The sequence below is a fragment of the Mus musculus genome, chromosome X (genome assembly GCF_000001635.26).
Source record: "Mus musculus strain C57BL/6J chromosome X, GRCm38.p6 C57BL/6J".
NCBI lineage: Eukaryota > Metazoa > Chordata > Mammalia > Rodentia > Muridae > Mus > Mus musculus.
The window spans coordinates 142,110,254-142,127,531 of NC_000086.7; the positions used below are offsets into that span (position 1 = coordinate 142,110,254).

At 38.9% G+C, this 17,278-nt stretch overlaps 1 protein-coding gene across 2 annotated transcripts in view; it reads right to left on the bottom strand.

The window, feature by feature from the left end:
• Positions 1 to 17,278, bottom strand: part of Gucy2f (guanylate cyclase 2f) — a 117,991-nt gene that overhangs the window by 30,968 nt on the left and 69,745 nt on the right. For both annotated transcript variants that reach the window (XM_006528841.4, NM_001007576.2), the window contains 3 exons: positions 8,214 to 8,390; positions 5,985 to 6,141; positions 713 to 862 (listed from right to left, as the gene is read on the bottom strand). In XM_006528841.4, coding sequence (XP_006528904.1) covers positions 713 to 862; positions 5,985 to 6,141; positions 8,214 to 8,390 — 484 coding nt within the window. The remainder of the gene's footprint in view (positions 1 to 712; positions 863 to 5,984; positions 6,142 to 8,213; positions 8,391 to 17,278) is intronic.

Genomic DNA, 17,278 nt, shown 5'->3' on the forward strand with positions numbered 1-17,278 from the left:
TTTTTGTCAAGAATAGCACACAACAAAAGTGATATACTTTCCTTAGTACAAAAGAGTAGAAAGGTGGGATGCTTATCTTAGTGCATCGTATCAGGGCTATATGATATAGATATGTCTTGTTATAGGTGATGGTAACCTTGATCATCTGGTTAAGGCGATGTCACCAGGAGCTTCACCTTATAAACTTAGTATTTTTTCCATCTGTAGTTATTAAGCATCTTGTAAGCTCACACTTTGAGAATATGCAGCTATCCTGCTAAAACTTACATGCAATGATTTTATTCTCCATTGACAGATATTACCTAATATTCATAGATTTCAATGGGAGACAGGCAAAAAACTTCTATGACATGCTACAGGATAAGATTGACATCACAGAGTATCACGATCAGTACCAAAGTACTTGGTAAGAAGTAACTCAGAGGAGCAGAGGTATTGTGTAGTGGACATAGTGCAGACTAGAAAAATGACATAGGTCCTAAAGCCCCTGATTTATATCTATGTTTACAAAATGACCAGCTTCCTGGGTGAGGGAATTTCTTCCACATGCCTAAAGCTGTCTAGCTCCAAGTCCTATGTTCACAAAACAGACTAGCTCTTTGCAGACCAGCAGACTGTTAACAGTCTTCTAGAAAATCCTGACAGTCTAGGTTGGCCTGCCTGATATGGGACACAGTGGGCCCTTAGTGCCCTTTTCTCATTTCCTGCTTACCTTTGGCAGGCAGATCCATCATGCAGAAAGGAGCACCCCGAACCATCACTTCTTGCATGATGATGGCAAAGCTATAGACGTCTCCTGCAAATGAACCTAACCTGATGCCCCCAGGGGCTCTTAACAGTTCAGGGGCCGTCCACAGCAGCTCTGCAAAGGAAGAATTGTCTAATAAATGGAAGGAGGATTAACTGACATCTGCAATACCCTAGAGGGCTCTAAGGGTGCTGTTTTATTAACTGCTTTATATTTTTATTAGACAGACTAGCATGCGAGCGCCCCTCAGGGACTGAATCTATTAATCTAAGGGATTATACACAAAGAGAGGAAACATACTACTCTTTCTACCTCCCACAACCACGAAGCAAGACACAGTATAAAGGTGTGAGGAGGGTCAGGACACCAGAAGTAGAGACACTATCTGATGCTCGCTTTCTCGCTCTCTTGAGCCTGCAAGTAGCAGTTGGCAGGCTTCCATGAAAAGGCCAGGGCATGCCAGACAGGTTGCCATGGATTTGCTGCTCGCTAAGATCTATAAGTATCTGGTAATTTGATTGTGCCAGGGCTCAGGGATTTACAATTTGCTTTCTTCAGGTCTTCTCTGAAAGGATTAGAACATCCTCAGGCCTCCTGTGTTCCTTGAAGAGCAAAATGGTACCACAGCTACTTACCTGGTTCTGCAAATATGAATCGAGTGACTAATATGTACCAGGCACTGCGCTATGTAGAAAAATGGTTCCAAGTATGAATCAAACCTTCACTCTGCAGAAGAAGAGTTCACAGACCAGAGGACAAGAAAGCCATGGACATCCCTTATTACAATCAATACAAGAGAGCGAGTGATGAGACTACTATATAGTACAAGAAGATGAATTGATTAAAAACCAAATTTGAATAATGGCTATGTTCTGCTGGCTTCAGGCCCTATGCATGGTAAAAAAAAAATTATCTTCCCTTTCATAGATTTTAGCAGTCAGAACATTGGAACATTTCATCACAGGCACCTTAATATATAAAGAAATCGGACTTTTATAATATAAAGGGGGAAATCAAAAGCAGAACTGGGTTGTTGTTGTTGCTGTTGTTGTTGTTGTTGTTGTTGTTGTTGACCTATATAGAAATCACAATTGTGGGGAGCGGGTGTGGCGGCAGTCCCAAAGGCGCCAGGGACTGCAGCTAAGTCATATGACTTGCACCTGACTTCCTCATATAAGACACAAACATCTTGAGTGCTGCGCAGGTGTACCAGGATACAGGTGAATCCAATTTGGTGGAGATTTGCCCCTGCTGCCCTGATTAGCTGAAGCCTCGTGACTGGCGAGGGGGCGTGGCCTGCGGTGCGTGGATGAGAGAGTGTATAAAAGGAGAGGCCCAGGGTTCGGGGGGAGATAAAAAACCAGGGGAGATATAAACAGGGGAGATATAAACAAGGGAGATATATGGAGAAAGAAGAAACAGGACTGAATAAACGTGTGCAGAAGGATCCTGTTGCAGCGTCGTTCTTCCTGGCCAGTTGGGCTCGCGCAAAACACAATTTCTGTGAGTTGAAGAAGACTTAAATATGGATAGTTTCATCAGATTTACACTAACAACCATCTGAACTAGCTTAATTAATCCAGGAAGACTTCCTGGAAAAGTTAAATCTCAAATGTGCTCATTAAGAAGGTCAAGGGTGCACCTTCTGGAGCTGAGAGGTGAGGGCTTTGCAGGAAGCAAGAACAGTATGTGCAGAAGAACAAGAGGCAGAAAGGAGAAAATTGCGGGTGGTGGGAAGGTGGTAAGCAGATTAGTGAAGGGCTGAAGAGAGGGGCTCCAGTAAGGAATAATGAGAAGGCTTGATGAGGTGGGGGTAGGGAGGGTGGCTAAAAGAATGGGGGCAGAGGGTGAGAAGCCCTGAGAGCCAAATGAAGGCTTTTGGAGTGAATACAGAAGGCAGTAGGGGTGCTGGAGCTGAAGAGGGATTTGATGAAAACTCTGGGAAGATTAATCTGGCAATGTGCACAAGCTGGATGCAAGAAGAAGGGCTGGTGTCAGGGCTATCAGCTAGGAAGTGCAGTGAGAGCTTGCACAGATGTGAAAGGGACCTGAGTGAGGGTACATCATGGCAGCAGAGCCAGAAACCAGATATACTGGAGTTGGGGTTACAATAGAAATGAAAGTGACAAGGTCAGGCACCTCCTTCCTGAGGATCTGTGAAGGAGATGGAGTTGGAGTAAATGCCTTGATAATATAAAGAGGAAAGCCAAAAGAGGAGTTGGGGGTTTTGCTGTTGCTATTGCTGTTGTTGTTGAGCTGCATAAAAATCACCATTTCTATGAGTTGAAGAATAGTTGAATCTGGGTAATTTCTTCAGATTTAAACTAACAAATATCTGAGCTAGCTGAATTCATCCAGGAAGGCTGGAGAATGCCTACTAAGGAGTACAGAAGCTAGAGCCAGGATTAGGCTGGCGACAGGTATCTTTGCATCATGTTTAATGTGGGGATATGAGGATAGGAGCCTAGAAGACAGGTTCCTATGAAGCAAGAAGGTGAATAGAAAACATTAGATTATCTGTTTTGCTAGTAAAAATCCAGGTAAGAGAAGGCAGCCTTAATTTTGGACAACTATGATGAAAAGGCTAGAACAAGAACTTCTAGACTCAGTCTTCCTGTACCTGTCGTACCTGTCGTCTCACTTTGGCTTTCAAGTAAACATTTCTGACTTCCCAGCCAACACGTACCTTCTATGAGTGTCTCCACTACAATCATGGCAGTGGTTTTGCTCTTATACGTCCCTCCCTAGAAAGACTGAAATTCACAAAAATACAAAAATGGCAGAATGATCCTTTAGTCAAAGGAATGCCTTCTCTGAAGGTGAGATTTCAAGCAGAGGAGGTTGAGGAAGGAGAGCCTGAATGGACATGAGGAAGGGGAAATGGGTTGGAAGATGGGGACGTGTGTGTATTACTGTCCAGTTGCAACTGTATGACTGTAGTCCAGACACAAGCTCATTTTAGCCATTGACAACATAGGCACTGGTGCTTTCTGAAAGTACTATTTGGTAATGACTGTGTTTAATCACCTAGTATTGTATCAGTAAAGTCAATTTTGAAGAACCATGATAAGATAGCATTTAAAGCAAATACAGAACTGGAAGTCAAGAGACCCAGGTTTTAAAATCCCAGCTTGACCCTAGTCAGTTGTCTTTACTCAATTTTCCCAAAATCTCAAAGCAGAAGTTGAGCCAGATGACCTTCAAAGATTGTCCAATTGTAAGGTCCTATAAGCCTCACCATTTAAGGAAGGAGATCAGTCCCAACATTTTACTTCATCTCATTTATTTGCTAATCTCATGAATATTTATTCTACCAGAATCTCTGAACTCAAACCTGCTTCTTACCTCCACAGAGATTATAGTTTGGTTGTAGGGAAAAGACAGTTGAAGGAAGTATTACAAACAAAGTACAAATCCACAGTGAATTTTATTGACCTTAAAGATCTTGAAGAGAACAGCTTAGCTGGGCATGAGGAGTCATAAGAAACTACTGGATGCAGCAGCACTAAAGGAGAAGAACTTAGCTATGCTCACATAAATGCTTATGCTGTGAGAAAGGCTGATGAGTACCCCAGGCAGAAAGCACAGCAAATGTAAAAGGGCTGGAAGGCAGAGGGAGCTGGACATACATAAACAACCTGAAGGAGTTCAGCGGGGCTGGATCAGAGAGATAGAGGATGTTGCTATTAAGCTCATACCAAAGAAGACTCATATGTCATGTACCTTTACATTTGAACTTTACCCTAAAGGCAGTAAAAAGCCATTCAGTGAGGGACACCTATAACAAAATCAGATTTGCAGTCTAGAAAGTTCGCTCTGGGTACAGTATGTGAAGAATAGGCTGCAGTTTGGAGAGTGGAGTAAAATAAGAGTGAGAAACCAAGATACAGACAGAGACAGTAGACAGTACACAACCACTCACACACATACATAAACAGAGGCATACGTACCAACATAGGCACAGCCACACAGACAAAAGATATCCTTCCCCAGGTTAAAATCAGATGTCCCTGAGGTTGACAGTTTTGCCAGTCTGTGAAATAAATGTGAAATGGAACTCTGGAAAAGTATTACATTTTACCTTTTCTAGACGTCTAATTTTTATAGAATGCTAAGTACCTGTCATTTCTGCAGCTCTTATCCCAACACCCTATTGTAAAGCAAGGCAAATGGCAAAGTAGGCATTCAAACTAGAAGTAGACAAGTAATTACCACACAGCTATGTCAGGGATGGGGTGGGGGAAGAGGGAGCGGGAGAGGGGAAATATCACAGTTGTCACTATGATTTTCAAGACTTTCAACTCCTCCAGAACGTGAATGGACAGAGAAAGAGAAAATTGGGGTTTGTTAACTGGATGAAGACCTGAACTGAATTGCTGTGAAGTTGCTGTATGGTTTGAGTAACTCAGGAACCTCTGCTCTCTCAAATGGACTCCTGCAGTTTAGTGTTGCACACATTTGGGGAAGTGCAGATATGATGCCCTCAAAGACCAGCTCTCTATCTGGCCATGTGGCTCTCTCTCTTTTATTGTTCTTGTAGGGAAGTCAGCAGTTTTAAAACATGTAAGGCCACCATTTTCTACCATCCTGTCTTTGGGGGATTATCTGTTGTTCTCCCACACCTCAGATTTTGCTTTTAGCTTTGATGAGTATAGGAGTCTGCCAGGCATTTCTTAGTGCTACTACTGGTGCACTAGACAGAAGACAAAACCACAAAATGGATGCCACAAGCATGCCTGCTTACTTAAAGTCTGTTGCTCTCTCTGAAGCCATACACACTACCCATCATTTGCAGGGGGCTGCCCCCTTGCTTCTTTCTCTCTGAAAGTACCATGTCTTTAAGTATGCTCTAGTGACATCCCATTGGAGAATATTCTTCATGGGGGTCCAGCTTCTAAATTACTCTCCATTCAATCTGACAAGTATTTATTGAGTGCCTACTGTGTGCCTAGCACTCAGCAAGATTCTCCAGGGACTGCTGGGGTGTCTAAACAATACAGCCTAATCCTGCCTCAGCAGGGACTGAACATTATTGCAATGGCTTTGTTTGGAAGGAAAGGCTGGGCTGAGGTTACAGCATGCAGACTTCATTCAAGTCCCTTGGCTTGGAAATGAGGCTGAATTTTTCAACAAAAGTGAGGAGTTGAAATTACTCTAAGGCTTTAATTCTATGCATAGTTTCATTAGAACCTTGAAGTTACCTTGTGTACATCTGAGGGTACAATTCATTGCTTACCTTCTTCAGAAGGTTCCTCTTCAGAGAGTCTCAGCATTTCTAAAATGTCATTAAAGCCATAATCTGTCACTTTTAGGACAAAACGCCCATCTACCACACAGTTCCGAGACTTTAGCCTCCCGTGAATAAATTCTCTGTGGTGTAAGTATTTCATCCCCTGCAGATGATAAAACAAAACTTATTTAGGCACTCATTTAACTATTTGATGCTTTTAGAGCCAATTTCTGAGGTTGTAAATGGCATTGGCAATTATGACCCAGAATTCAAGCTTTTTCCTCTCATTTGTAGGTAAAGTAAACCTTTGACAAATGTTTAGGTCCATTCTAGCTCTAAAATGTTTGGCTTTGATTAAGAATCATAGCTTGTGTTTATTGAAAATTATGTGCTACTAGGAGATCTATTGACATTTCAAGCACAAAATGGATATATTCACATGTAATTGCCAGGAACAGGGAGATTCCTATTTTTCCTGAACAGATATAATGCATCTTTCATCCATTATCAGCAGAAGTGGAAACTTGGTGTGACTTTGCAGGTTGGCAATTCAACAGGAGCTGCAAAAAATTTTAAATATGTATACTATAAGGCTTCTAATTCTTCAGAAAAAGCATGCATGTTTGCTTATACACAAATGTACACAAACAGAGCAAGAAGAATGCAAACACACTTTGATTTTATATGGTGTACAATTGGAAATAAACTAAATATCAGTAAGGGAGTAGATAGATTTATTATACATTCTTATCTGTGGGTAATATTCTGCAATACTTACAAAGAATAAGGTCAATCCATGTGTAATGATATTGATATGACTACAAACCAGATAGTAAGTTCCAAATAGTGAGTTTCCAAGTTATGTGATGGCATGTATTTTAAAAACAAACAAAATTGATATAATATAATGTAAATAAGCTTGGAATGAATTTCAAGTTTAGTTTCCAAGTTTTTAGCAGTAGCTTAACTTAGTGTCGAGGTGATGAAAGATGAGGGTTGGATAAATGTCAATATTTTCCCACATATATTTATAGCACTTTATTTTAAATATTAATTCAATGTACTACTTTTAAATGAAAGAATATATAAATGAAGAAGAAAGCTAGATATTTCTGCTCTCTAGGGTTGCTTAAGAGCATTTACATGAATTTAGATGTGATGTACAAGAACTCTCCGTTAGATGTGTTTGAGCCTTCTGCACATCTGTATTTTAGTGAAGTCATCTCAGAATTGTTGATAGCAAGTGTCCTTTTAGTGAGCTATTTCTGCTGTGAAACCTGATACTCCTTTGTATTCCCATAATTTCCATTTTGTGCTCTCAGAACCACTATGGTCTCCATTAATTGCAAGCCAAGTCTATAATGGGCAGGATTTCTCCCAGGTTAGTTAGTACTTAACTTTTACTTATTACAGGCCTGTGCTAGATGGTGCAAAATAAAGACTGCCTCGGGAAGCCTCTCTGGGCCTCTGTGTGTGTTGGGTATTTAATCGTTGCCATCTTACAAAGTGAGAATGAGATAATATCTTCCCCTTCCATACCTCCTTGAAAATGTTTAAGTCGCTATTCAAAACTGAAGACTGTGATTAATGTGTACATAGCTCAACAAGTAATCAATAATTCAGACCAATTCCATTAAAATACACATACACGGAGCATTATGTCATCTTATAGAGTTCATTGGCTCTACAGAAGCCCATCCATGGACCTTTCCATAAATTCCCATTGTAGTCATCCATGGCACATACAGTGGAGGCACTACCTTATATGATCAGTGGACATTTGCCTTTTCCAGGGGCAGAGTTCCACATCCAAACAGACATGCAAAGTCTCATCATCTACTTTTAGACTGTGAAACCTTTTAGAAAATGAAAGCAGGCACCTGGTTTTACATAGTACAAAAGATTCTAGATATGATTAGTTCCCTAATTCCACAAAGCAGAGAACTGTAATGTGATTAAACACAAGAGGGAAATCTGGCCCCCAAGTTGAGAGGGAACACAGCAGATAGTTTCTATGTCAACACTCTAAAACACATGGGGACAAAAGAGTGGGGACTCAGAACTTGGGAGACAAGGAGAAGAGGTGAAATGATCACAAGAACTCACAGGAAAGAAAGAACCTCAATATCTTAAACTCCTAAACCAAAAAACATTAGAATAAAGACAACAGCCAAAATCTTTGTAAGTTTCAAATCTACAAGGGAAATCCAGGACTTCTCTAGGTTTGCCATTAACCTTGATGAGGTCAAGCAGTAGTGATGATTTGAACATCCAATCAAGTTTCACATCATCATTTGTAAGTATGTCTTCTAGGCTCCTTCGAGAACAAAATTCTGACACGATGGCAAACATCCCCGAATCATAGAAGAAACCCAATAGAGGGTTGACATTTTCATGCCGCAGGTCCTTCATCTGGAAAGAAGACAAACAGAGACCAATGGCAGCTGTCTTGTTTCAGTTGCTGCTCAGCATTTATTGTACTACACAAAAGGTACAAGAATAAGGATATGCAAAACGTCATGATTAAAACAACTCTTTTTTATACAAACTGTAAAAAGAAATCATAAATAAAATATATGAGGAAAAAATAAATACAATGCAGCCACTTGTCTCAGAAGATTTTATACTCAGTGGAAAGTGGTAAGTGATCTGAAACTTATATTTCATTATGAAATGCGTTTTAAATGAGACTGAGATGCTGAGTGAGCTCAGAGGTTAAATATCTCATCTAGACAGGCAGTGAGGGAGGCGGGTATCAAAGGAAACTTTCCAAAGAACTGACAACTAGTCAACATGGAAGAATATAAAAGAACTGACCAATGGACCTGATAGAGGAATACTTCTGAGTTGAGGAAAGTAAACAGGTTTAGTCTTCCTAGACTACAGTGCAATGGGGAGAATATAAAATATCAAGCTATAGAAATAGGCAGGAGCCAAAAGCCATGGACTGAATATCATAATTTCAGTATCATATGTGTCACATAATTTCATGCAGAGCCCTGGTATGAAATTTAAGTAACTATACTCTATTAATACTTCAATCATTACCAAGGCAACCCTTATAAAGGACAACATTTATTTGGAGCTGGCTTACAGGTTCAGAGGTTCAATCTATTATCATCAAGGTGGGAACATGGAAGCATCCAGGCAGGCATGGTGCAGGAGGAGCTGAGAGTTCTGCATCTTCATCTGAAGGCTGCTAGAAGACTCCCAAAGCCCACTCCCATAGTAACACTTCCTCAAACAAGGCCCCATCTCCTAATAGTGCCACTTCCTGGGCCAAGCATATTTAACCCACCACATATACTGAACATTTATAGAGGTTTTTTTTTCTTGTCACTCCCAAAATAATACAATTATGCACACAGAATTTAAATTGTAATGGCCATCCAAAATAAACAAGACATAATGTAAAATATATGGTAGGATATACACAGGTTGAATACAAAGTATTTTTCTATTTTATGTAAAAAAAATGAGTATATGTGGAATTTGGTATCTGAAGGGTTCCTGAAACCAATTCCTGGAATATAATAAATATAACATTCTGACCATATATAGTTATGTATATGTGAGCATGACACTTTCATGTGCTCAAAGGCTTAGAATGGTAGCGACACTGAAGTGCTAGAAACAGGTTAGATTTTAGATGTATATTGGAGCTACAAATCACATGTCATAATGTGGGAAATAAAATAAAGAATTCAAAGATTATCATATGGAGTATGGAGAAGCTGCCAATTCATTTACTGGTATGGATAATACTGTAAGACCTTCAACAAAATAGTCTAAGCTAAAATTATGTTAATGCTTATAGGAGTGAGAACTATTGGCTATCTCATTTGCCTACTAAGCATAAAAGCCTGACTCCCATCACAACTATTAGTCCACTTCAACCTAAACCAGTTAAGGAAGACATGAAATTTCAGCTTACATATAACAACTTAAGCAGCCACTTCTTCTAAGATTTCATTCTCTTATAAACCAAACAACCAAAACTACTGGTCTCTGGAACTGTGTTCCAGAAATAATAAAAACTGATTAGGAAAATAGCTTAACTCACATTCCCTTGTCTTTACTGAAGCTAAGCATAGCAGTATGATTGAAGTCTAAGCAATGGAATAGAAGAGAAGGGATATGTCCCATTTCTAGGTTAAGGCTTTTAAGAAGCAATTATACTTCATTGCATATTATTTTTCCAATTCTGTGGTTAAATATACACATTTATAAGACATAGCAGAGTCATAAGATGATAATAGCCTGGATTCTTAAACTGCCACATTGAAGGAGGATCACCTGCCAATCACAAATAATCATCCTTTGTTATTGTTTGAGAATTAAAGTTTTGCAGTGTTTAGAACAGTAAATGGTCCCAGTGTGGTGGCATACATGTTTAATCTCAGCACTTAGTAGGCAAGGCAGACATACCTCAATGAGTTCAAGGCTACTCTGGCTACATAGGAACTTCCAGGCTAGCTGAGGCTACATAATGAAAACTTGTCTCAAAAACAAAACTGTAGTTATAGCTGAATGAATGACCACATACATGTTTTTCCGAACTCAATCTCCATGACCAAATGACATTAAATATTTGGGAGAATAACACCATATTTCAGATGTACATCTCTGACCAGACTTTACAACCACAAACATAAGAGAAGGTCCTGTTTTGAAATTATAAATACCTACATGCAGGCATATCTTATAGAGATTAGGAATAAAATGGAGAGAAAGTCTGGAACCCCATGAATATTTACTAGGTAGACATATATTTCACCTCTACCACAATGCTTACTTAGCTGTTTAATATCAAAATTTCAAGGGTTGAATGTGTTATATCAGGATATTTGATATTCACCTCTCTGAAATAAAAACTTTAAGCATTCAACTACCAGAAATTCCTGCTTCTGAGTCAAATACTAACCTTATAACATTAAATCCTTGTTTGGCCAATTAAAAAGCATACTGAAATATGGCAACATCAGGGTTAATCCAACCCACCTTTTCCCATACTAGGTATTATTAAATTATCCATTGATACATATTGCAACAGGAAGATTTTTCTACCTCAATTGCCTAATTGACTACACTCATCTATCTGTTTCTAGCACATTTTGTTTTGGCAGTTGTATAAAGTGTTGCTCATATTACTATACTACTCTATCTACTGCCTACCACCCAGGAGTGAATAGTTATATAGAATATATTAATTAGGTGCTGGCAATGGAATTTTTTAGGACTATTTTCTCCTTTATTTTATTTTTTTTAAATACTGTGTATATGTGCATGTTTGTGTGTGTGTGCTCATGCATGCATGCATGCATGTACACACATGTATATGTGAATGCAGGTCACCTCAGACACATTCAGTCCAATGGAGCTTCAGTTTCAGGTGGTTGTGGGAATTGAACTTGGATTCTCCAGAAAAACACAATGTGCTCTTAACCTCTAAGCCTTCTCCCCAGCCCCTATACTAGAAATTTTATGATGTGATATTGGCAACCAATGGACTTTTTAAACTTTTAAAAAGGTATAAATTTTTATTTGTGTGTGTGTGTGTGTGTGTGTGTGTGTGTGTGGATGTGTGTGTGTGTGTCTGTAAGAATGTTTGACTCAAGAACAGAATGCGAATTCTAACAACAAAAATAATAGGAAGCAACAATTACTTTTCCTTAATATCTCTTAATATCAGTGGACTCAATTCCCCAATAAAAAGACATAGACTAACAGACTGGCTACACAAACAGGACCCAACATTTTGCTGCTTACAGGATAGCCATCTCAGGGGAAAAGACAGACACTACCTCAGAATGAAAGGCTGGAAAACAATTTTCCAAGCAAATGGTCTGAAGAAACAAGCCGGAGTAGCCATTCTAATATAGAATAAAATCGACTTCCAACCCAAAGTTATCAAAAAAGACAAGGAGGGGCACTTCATACTCATCAAAGGTAAAATCTTCCAAGAGGAACTCTCAATTCTAAATATCTATGCTCCAAATGCAAGGGCAGCCACATTCATTAAAGAAACTTTAGTAAAGCTCAAAGCACACGTTGAACCTCACACAATAATAGTGGGAGACTTCAACACACCACTTTCATCAATGGACAGATCCTGGAAACAGAAACTAAACAGGGACACAGTGAAACTAACAGAAGTTATGAAACAAATGGACTTAACAGCTATCTACAGAACATTTTATCCTAAAACAAAAGGATATACCTTCTTCTCAGCACCTCATGGTACCTTCTCCAAAATTGACCACATAATTGGTCACAAAACAGGACTCAACAGATACAAAAATATTGAAATTACCCCATGCATCCTATCAGATCACCATGGACCAAGGCTGATCTTCAATAACAACATAAATAATAGAAAGCCAATATTCACGTGGAAACTGAACACTCTACTCAATGATAGCTTGGTCAAGGAAGGAATAAAGAAAGAAATTAAAGACTTTTTAGAATTTAATGAAAATGAAGCCACAACATTCCCAAACTTATGGGGCACAATGAAAGCATTTCTAAGAGGGAAACTCATAGCTCTGAGTGCCTCCAAAAAGAAACTAGAGAGAGCACACACTAGCAGCTTAACAACACACCTAAAAGCTCTAGAACAAAAGGAAGCAAATTCACCCAAGAGGAATAGACAGCAGGAAATAATCAAACCCAGGGGCGAAATCAACCAAGTGAAAACAAGAAGAACTATTCAAAGAATTAACCAAAGGAGGAGCTGGTTCTTTGAGAAAATCAACAAGATAGATAAACCCTTAGCCAGACTCACTAGAGGGCACAGGGACAGCATCCTAATTAACAAAATCAGGAATGAAAAGGGAGACATAACAACAGATCCTGAAGAAATCCAAAACACCATCAGATCCTTCTACAAAAGGCTATACTCAACAAAACTGGAAAACCTGGATGAAATGGGCAAGTTTCTAGACAGATAACAGTTACCAAAGTTAAATCAGGATCAGGTTAATGATCTAAACAGTTCTATATCCCCTAAAGAAATAGAAGCAGTCATTAATAGTCTCCCAACCAAAAAAATCCAGGACCAGATGTGTTTAGTGCAGAGTTCTATAAGACCTTCAAAGAAGACCTAATTCCAGTTCTTCACAAACTATTCCACAAAATAGAAGCAGAAAGTACTCTACCCAATTCATTCTATGAAGCCACAATTACTCTGATATCTAAACCATAGAAAGACCCAACAATGATAGAGAACTTCATACCAATTTCCCTTATGAATATCGATGAAAAATTCTCTCTAACCTAATCCAAGAACACATCAAAACAATCATCCATCCTGACCAAGTAGGTTTCATTCCAGGGATGTAGGGATGGTTTAATATATGGAAATCCATCAATGTAATCCACTATATAAACAAACTTGAAGGCAAAAACCACATGATCATCTCGTTAGATGTGGAGAAAGCATTTGACAAAGTCCAACACCCATTCATGATAAAAGACTTGGAAAGATCAGGAATTCAAGGCACATACCTAAACATGATAAAAGCAATCTACAGCAAACCAGCAGCCAACATCAAAGTAAATGGAGAGAAGCTGGAAGCAATCCCACTAAAATCAGGGACTAGACAAGGCTGCCCACTTTCTCCATACCTATTCAACATAGTATTTGAAGTCCTAGCCAGAGCAATTCGACAACAAAAGGAGATCAAGGGGATACAAATTGGAAAGGAAGAAGTCAAAATATCACTTTTTCCAGATGATATGATAGTATATATAAGTGACCCTAAAAATTCCACCAGAGAACTCCTAAACATGATAAACAGCTTCAGTGAAGTAGCTGGATATAAAATTAACTCAAGTCAATGGCCTTTCTCTACACAAAGGATAAACAGGCTGTGAAAGAATTTAGGGAAACAACACCTTTCACAATAGTCACAAATAATATGAAATACCTTAAAGTGACTCTAACTCAGGGAGTGAAAGATCTGTATGATAAGAACTTCAAGTCACTGAAGAAAGAAATTAAAGAAGATCTCAGAAGATGGAAAGATCTCCCATGCTCATGGATTGGCAGGATCAATATAGTAAAATGGCTATTTTGCCAAAAGCAATCTACAGATTCAATGCAATCCCCATCAAAATTCCAACTCAATTCTTCAAGGAATTAGAAAGGGCAATCTGCAAATTCATCTAGAATAACAAAAAAAAAAAAAAAACCTAAGATAGCAAAAACTCTTCTCAATGATAAAAGAACCTCTGGTGGAATCACCAGGCCTGACCTAAAGCTGTACTACAGAGCAATTGTGATAAAAACTGCATGTTACTGGTATAGCAACAGAGAAGTAGACCAATGGAATAGAATCAAAGACCCAGAAATGAACCCACACACCTATGGTCACTTGATCTTTGACAAGGGAGCTAAAACCATCCAGTGGAAAAAAGACAGCATTTTCAACAAATGGTGCTGGCACAACTGGAGGTTATCATGCAGAAGAATGTGAATTGATCCATTCCTATCTCCTTGTACTAAGGTCATATCTAAGTGGATCAAGGAGCTCCACATAAAACCAGAGATAGTGAAACTTATTGAGGAAAAAGTGGAGAAAAATTCCTGAATAGAAAAGCAATGGCTTGTGCTGTAAGATCGAGAATCAACAAATGGGACCTCATAAAATTGCAAAGCTTCTGTAAGGCAAAGGACACTATCAATAAGACAAAAAGGCCACCAACAGATTGGGAAAGGATCTTTACCTATCCTAAATCAGATAGGGGACTAATATCCAATATATATAAAGAACTCAAGAAGGTGGACTCCAGAAAATCAAATAACCCCATTTAAAAAAAGGGTACGGAGCTAAAGAAAGAATTCTCACCTGAGGAATACCGAATGGCTGAGAAGCACCTGAAAAAATGTTCAACATCCTTAATCATCAGGGAAATGCAAATCAAAACAACCCTGAGATTCCACCTCACACCAGTCAGAATGGCTAAGATCAAAAATTCAGGTGACAGCAGATGCTGGCAAGGATGTGGAGAAAGAGGAACACTCCTCCATTGCTGGTGGGATTGCAAGCTTGTACAACCACTCTGGAAATCAGTCTGGTGGTTCCTCAGACAATTGGACATAGTAATAAGGGAGGATCCTGCAATACCTCTCCTGGGCATATATCCAGAAGATGTCCCAACTGGTAAGAAGGACACATGCTCCACTATGTTCATAGCAGCCTTATTTATAATAGCCAGAAGCTTGAAAGAACCCAGACGTCCCTCAACAGAGGAATGGATACAAAAAATGTGGTACATTTACACAATGGAGTGCTACTCAGCTATTAAAAAGAATCAATTTATGAAATTCCTAGGCAAATGGATGGACCTGGAGGGCATCATCCTGAGTGAGGTAACCCAATCACAAAAGAACTCACATGATATGTACTCACTGATAATTGGATATTAGTCCAGAAACTTAGAATACCCAAGATACAAGATACAATTTGCAAAACACATGAAACTCAAGAAGAACGAAGACCAAAGTGTGGACACTTTGCCCCTTCTTAGAATTGGGAACAAAACACCCATGGAAGGAGTTACAGAGACAAAGTTTGGAGCTGAGATGAAAGGATGAACCATCTAGAGACTGCCATACCTGGGGATCCATCCCATAATCAGCCTCTAAACTCTGACACCACTGCATACACTAGCAAGATTTTACTCAAAGGACCCAGATATAGCTGTCTCTTGTGAGGCTATGCCAGGTACTAGCATACACAGAAGTGGATGCTCACAGTCAGCTATTAGATAGATCCCAGAGCCCCCAATGGAGGAGCTAGAGAAAGTGCCCAAGGAGCTAAAGGGCTCTGCAACCCTATAGGTGGAACAACAATATGAACTAACCAGTACCCCTGGAGCTCGTGTCTCTAGCTGCATATGTATCAGAAGAGGGCCTAGTTGGCCATCATTGGAAAGAGAGGCCCATTGGTCATGCAAACTTTATATGTCTCAGTACAGGAGAAAGCTAGGGCTAAGAAGTGGGAGTGGGTGGGTAGGGGAGTGGGGGGGAAGGGTATGGGGGACTTTTGGGCTAGCATTGGAAATAAATTGAGGAAAATACATAATAAAAAAATAGAATGTTTGACTCATATGTGTGTTCACATAAAAGCCATGATAAAGTGGCAGATTCTCCCAGAACTGGAGTTAGAGGATTGTCAACCACCCAATATAGGGGTAGGAACTTAACTAGGGTCCTCTTGAAGAAAAGCCATTACTGTGATCTGCCAAGTCATCTTCTCACACCTGATTTTTAAATTTTTATACCACTTTTTGTTCCCACATCTTTCTAACAGTGTTAGGAATATATCAAGTATTAGGAAATACAGAAATTATTACAAATAGTAAGTGTGTTGATAAATATAAAAGAATGTATTTTATCTAATTGAAATAATTTCCCTCAAATGAGCATTTAGAGTAAAAATTGACACTGTATTATATGGTTCATGATATACAGGAAGTTAATATACATTCAAACAGTAAAGCAAAGAGTGTAGACGAGGTAAAAAGAGCAATGAGCTCACAAATTTCCCATATTTTAGGAAAAGTGCTATACTATTAACTGTAAGTATATTGTGACCAATTAAAAATGTGTTCAAGACTTTCTAGAACAATTAATTTTAAAATCCAGTAGAATATACCTAAGATGCAAATATAAGAAGCAAACCGAAGTCCCTCCACATAATTTTAGTCCAAAGGCAGGAAAAAACAAAACAAATAAATCAGAGAAATAGATGAAATAGCAGATAGCTAGATGATCCAACTGTGAACAATTTCGGTTGGTGTCCCAAGCATGATGATTGAAAATTTAAATAATGTAAATAATAGGAGAGAAGGGAAGGATCTTTCTTATAATGAATGTCAAGAAAATTTCAGTATTATAAAATTATCAACTGACAAGTAAAATGGTGAATAACACTGGGCTATAAAAAAATCAAAATGACCCAATCCTGGTGTCTCATATCCTTAGTCTCAGCTCTTAGAAGGCTAAAGCAGAATGATCGTTATGATTTGAGGGCTAACATGTACTACAAAGTGAGTTACAGGCCAACCTTTGTTACAGAGTGAGATCCTGTTCTAGATTCAAACTGTGTTTAAAAAAAAAATTGTGTTAGTTACTGTGAGAAAAAGTAACTCAGTGCTGAGGAAACAATGTAGCGAGCAAAGTCCTCAAAGTTAACACCATCAGCAATAGGATGGCCAACATTGGGTGCCTTTGGATAAAGTGTGAAAAAAACACATCAATCCCTAAGTTATCTGACTAAAGATGCATAAACCAA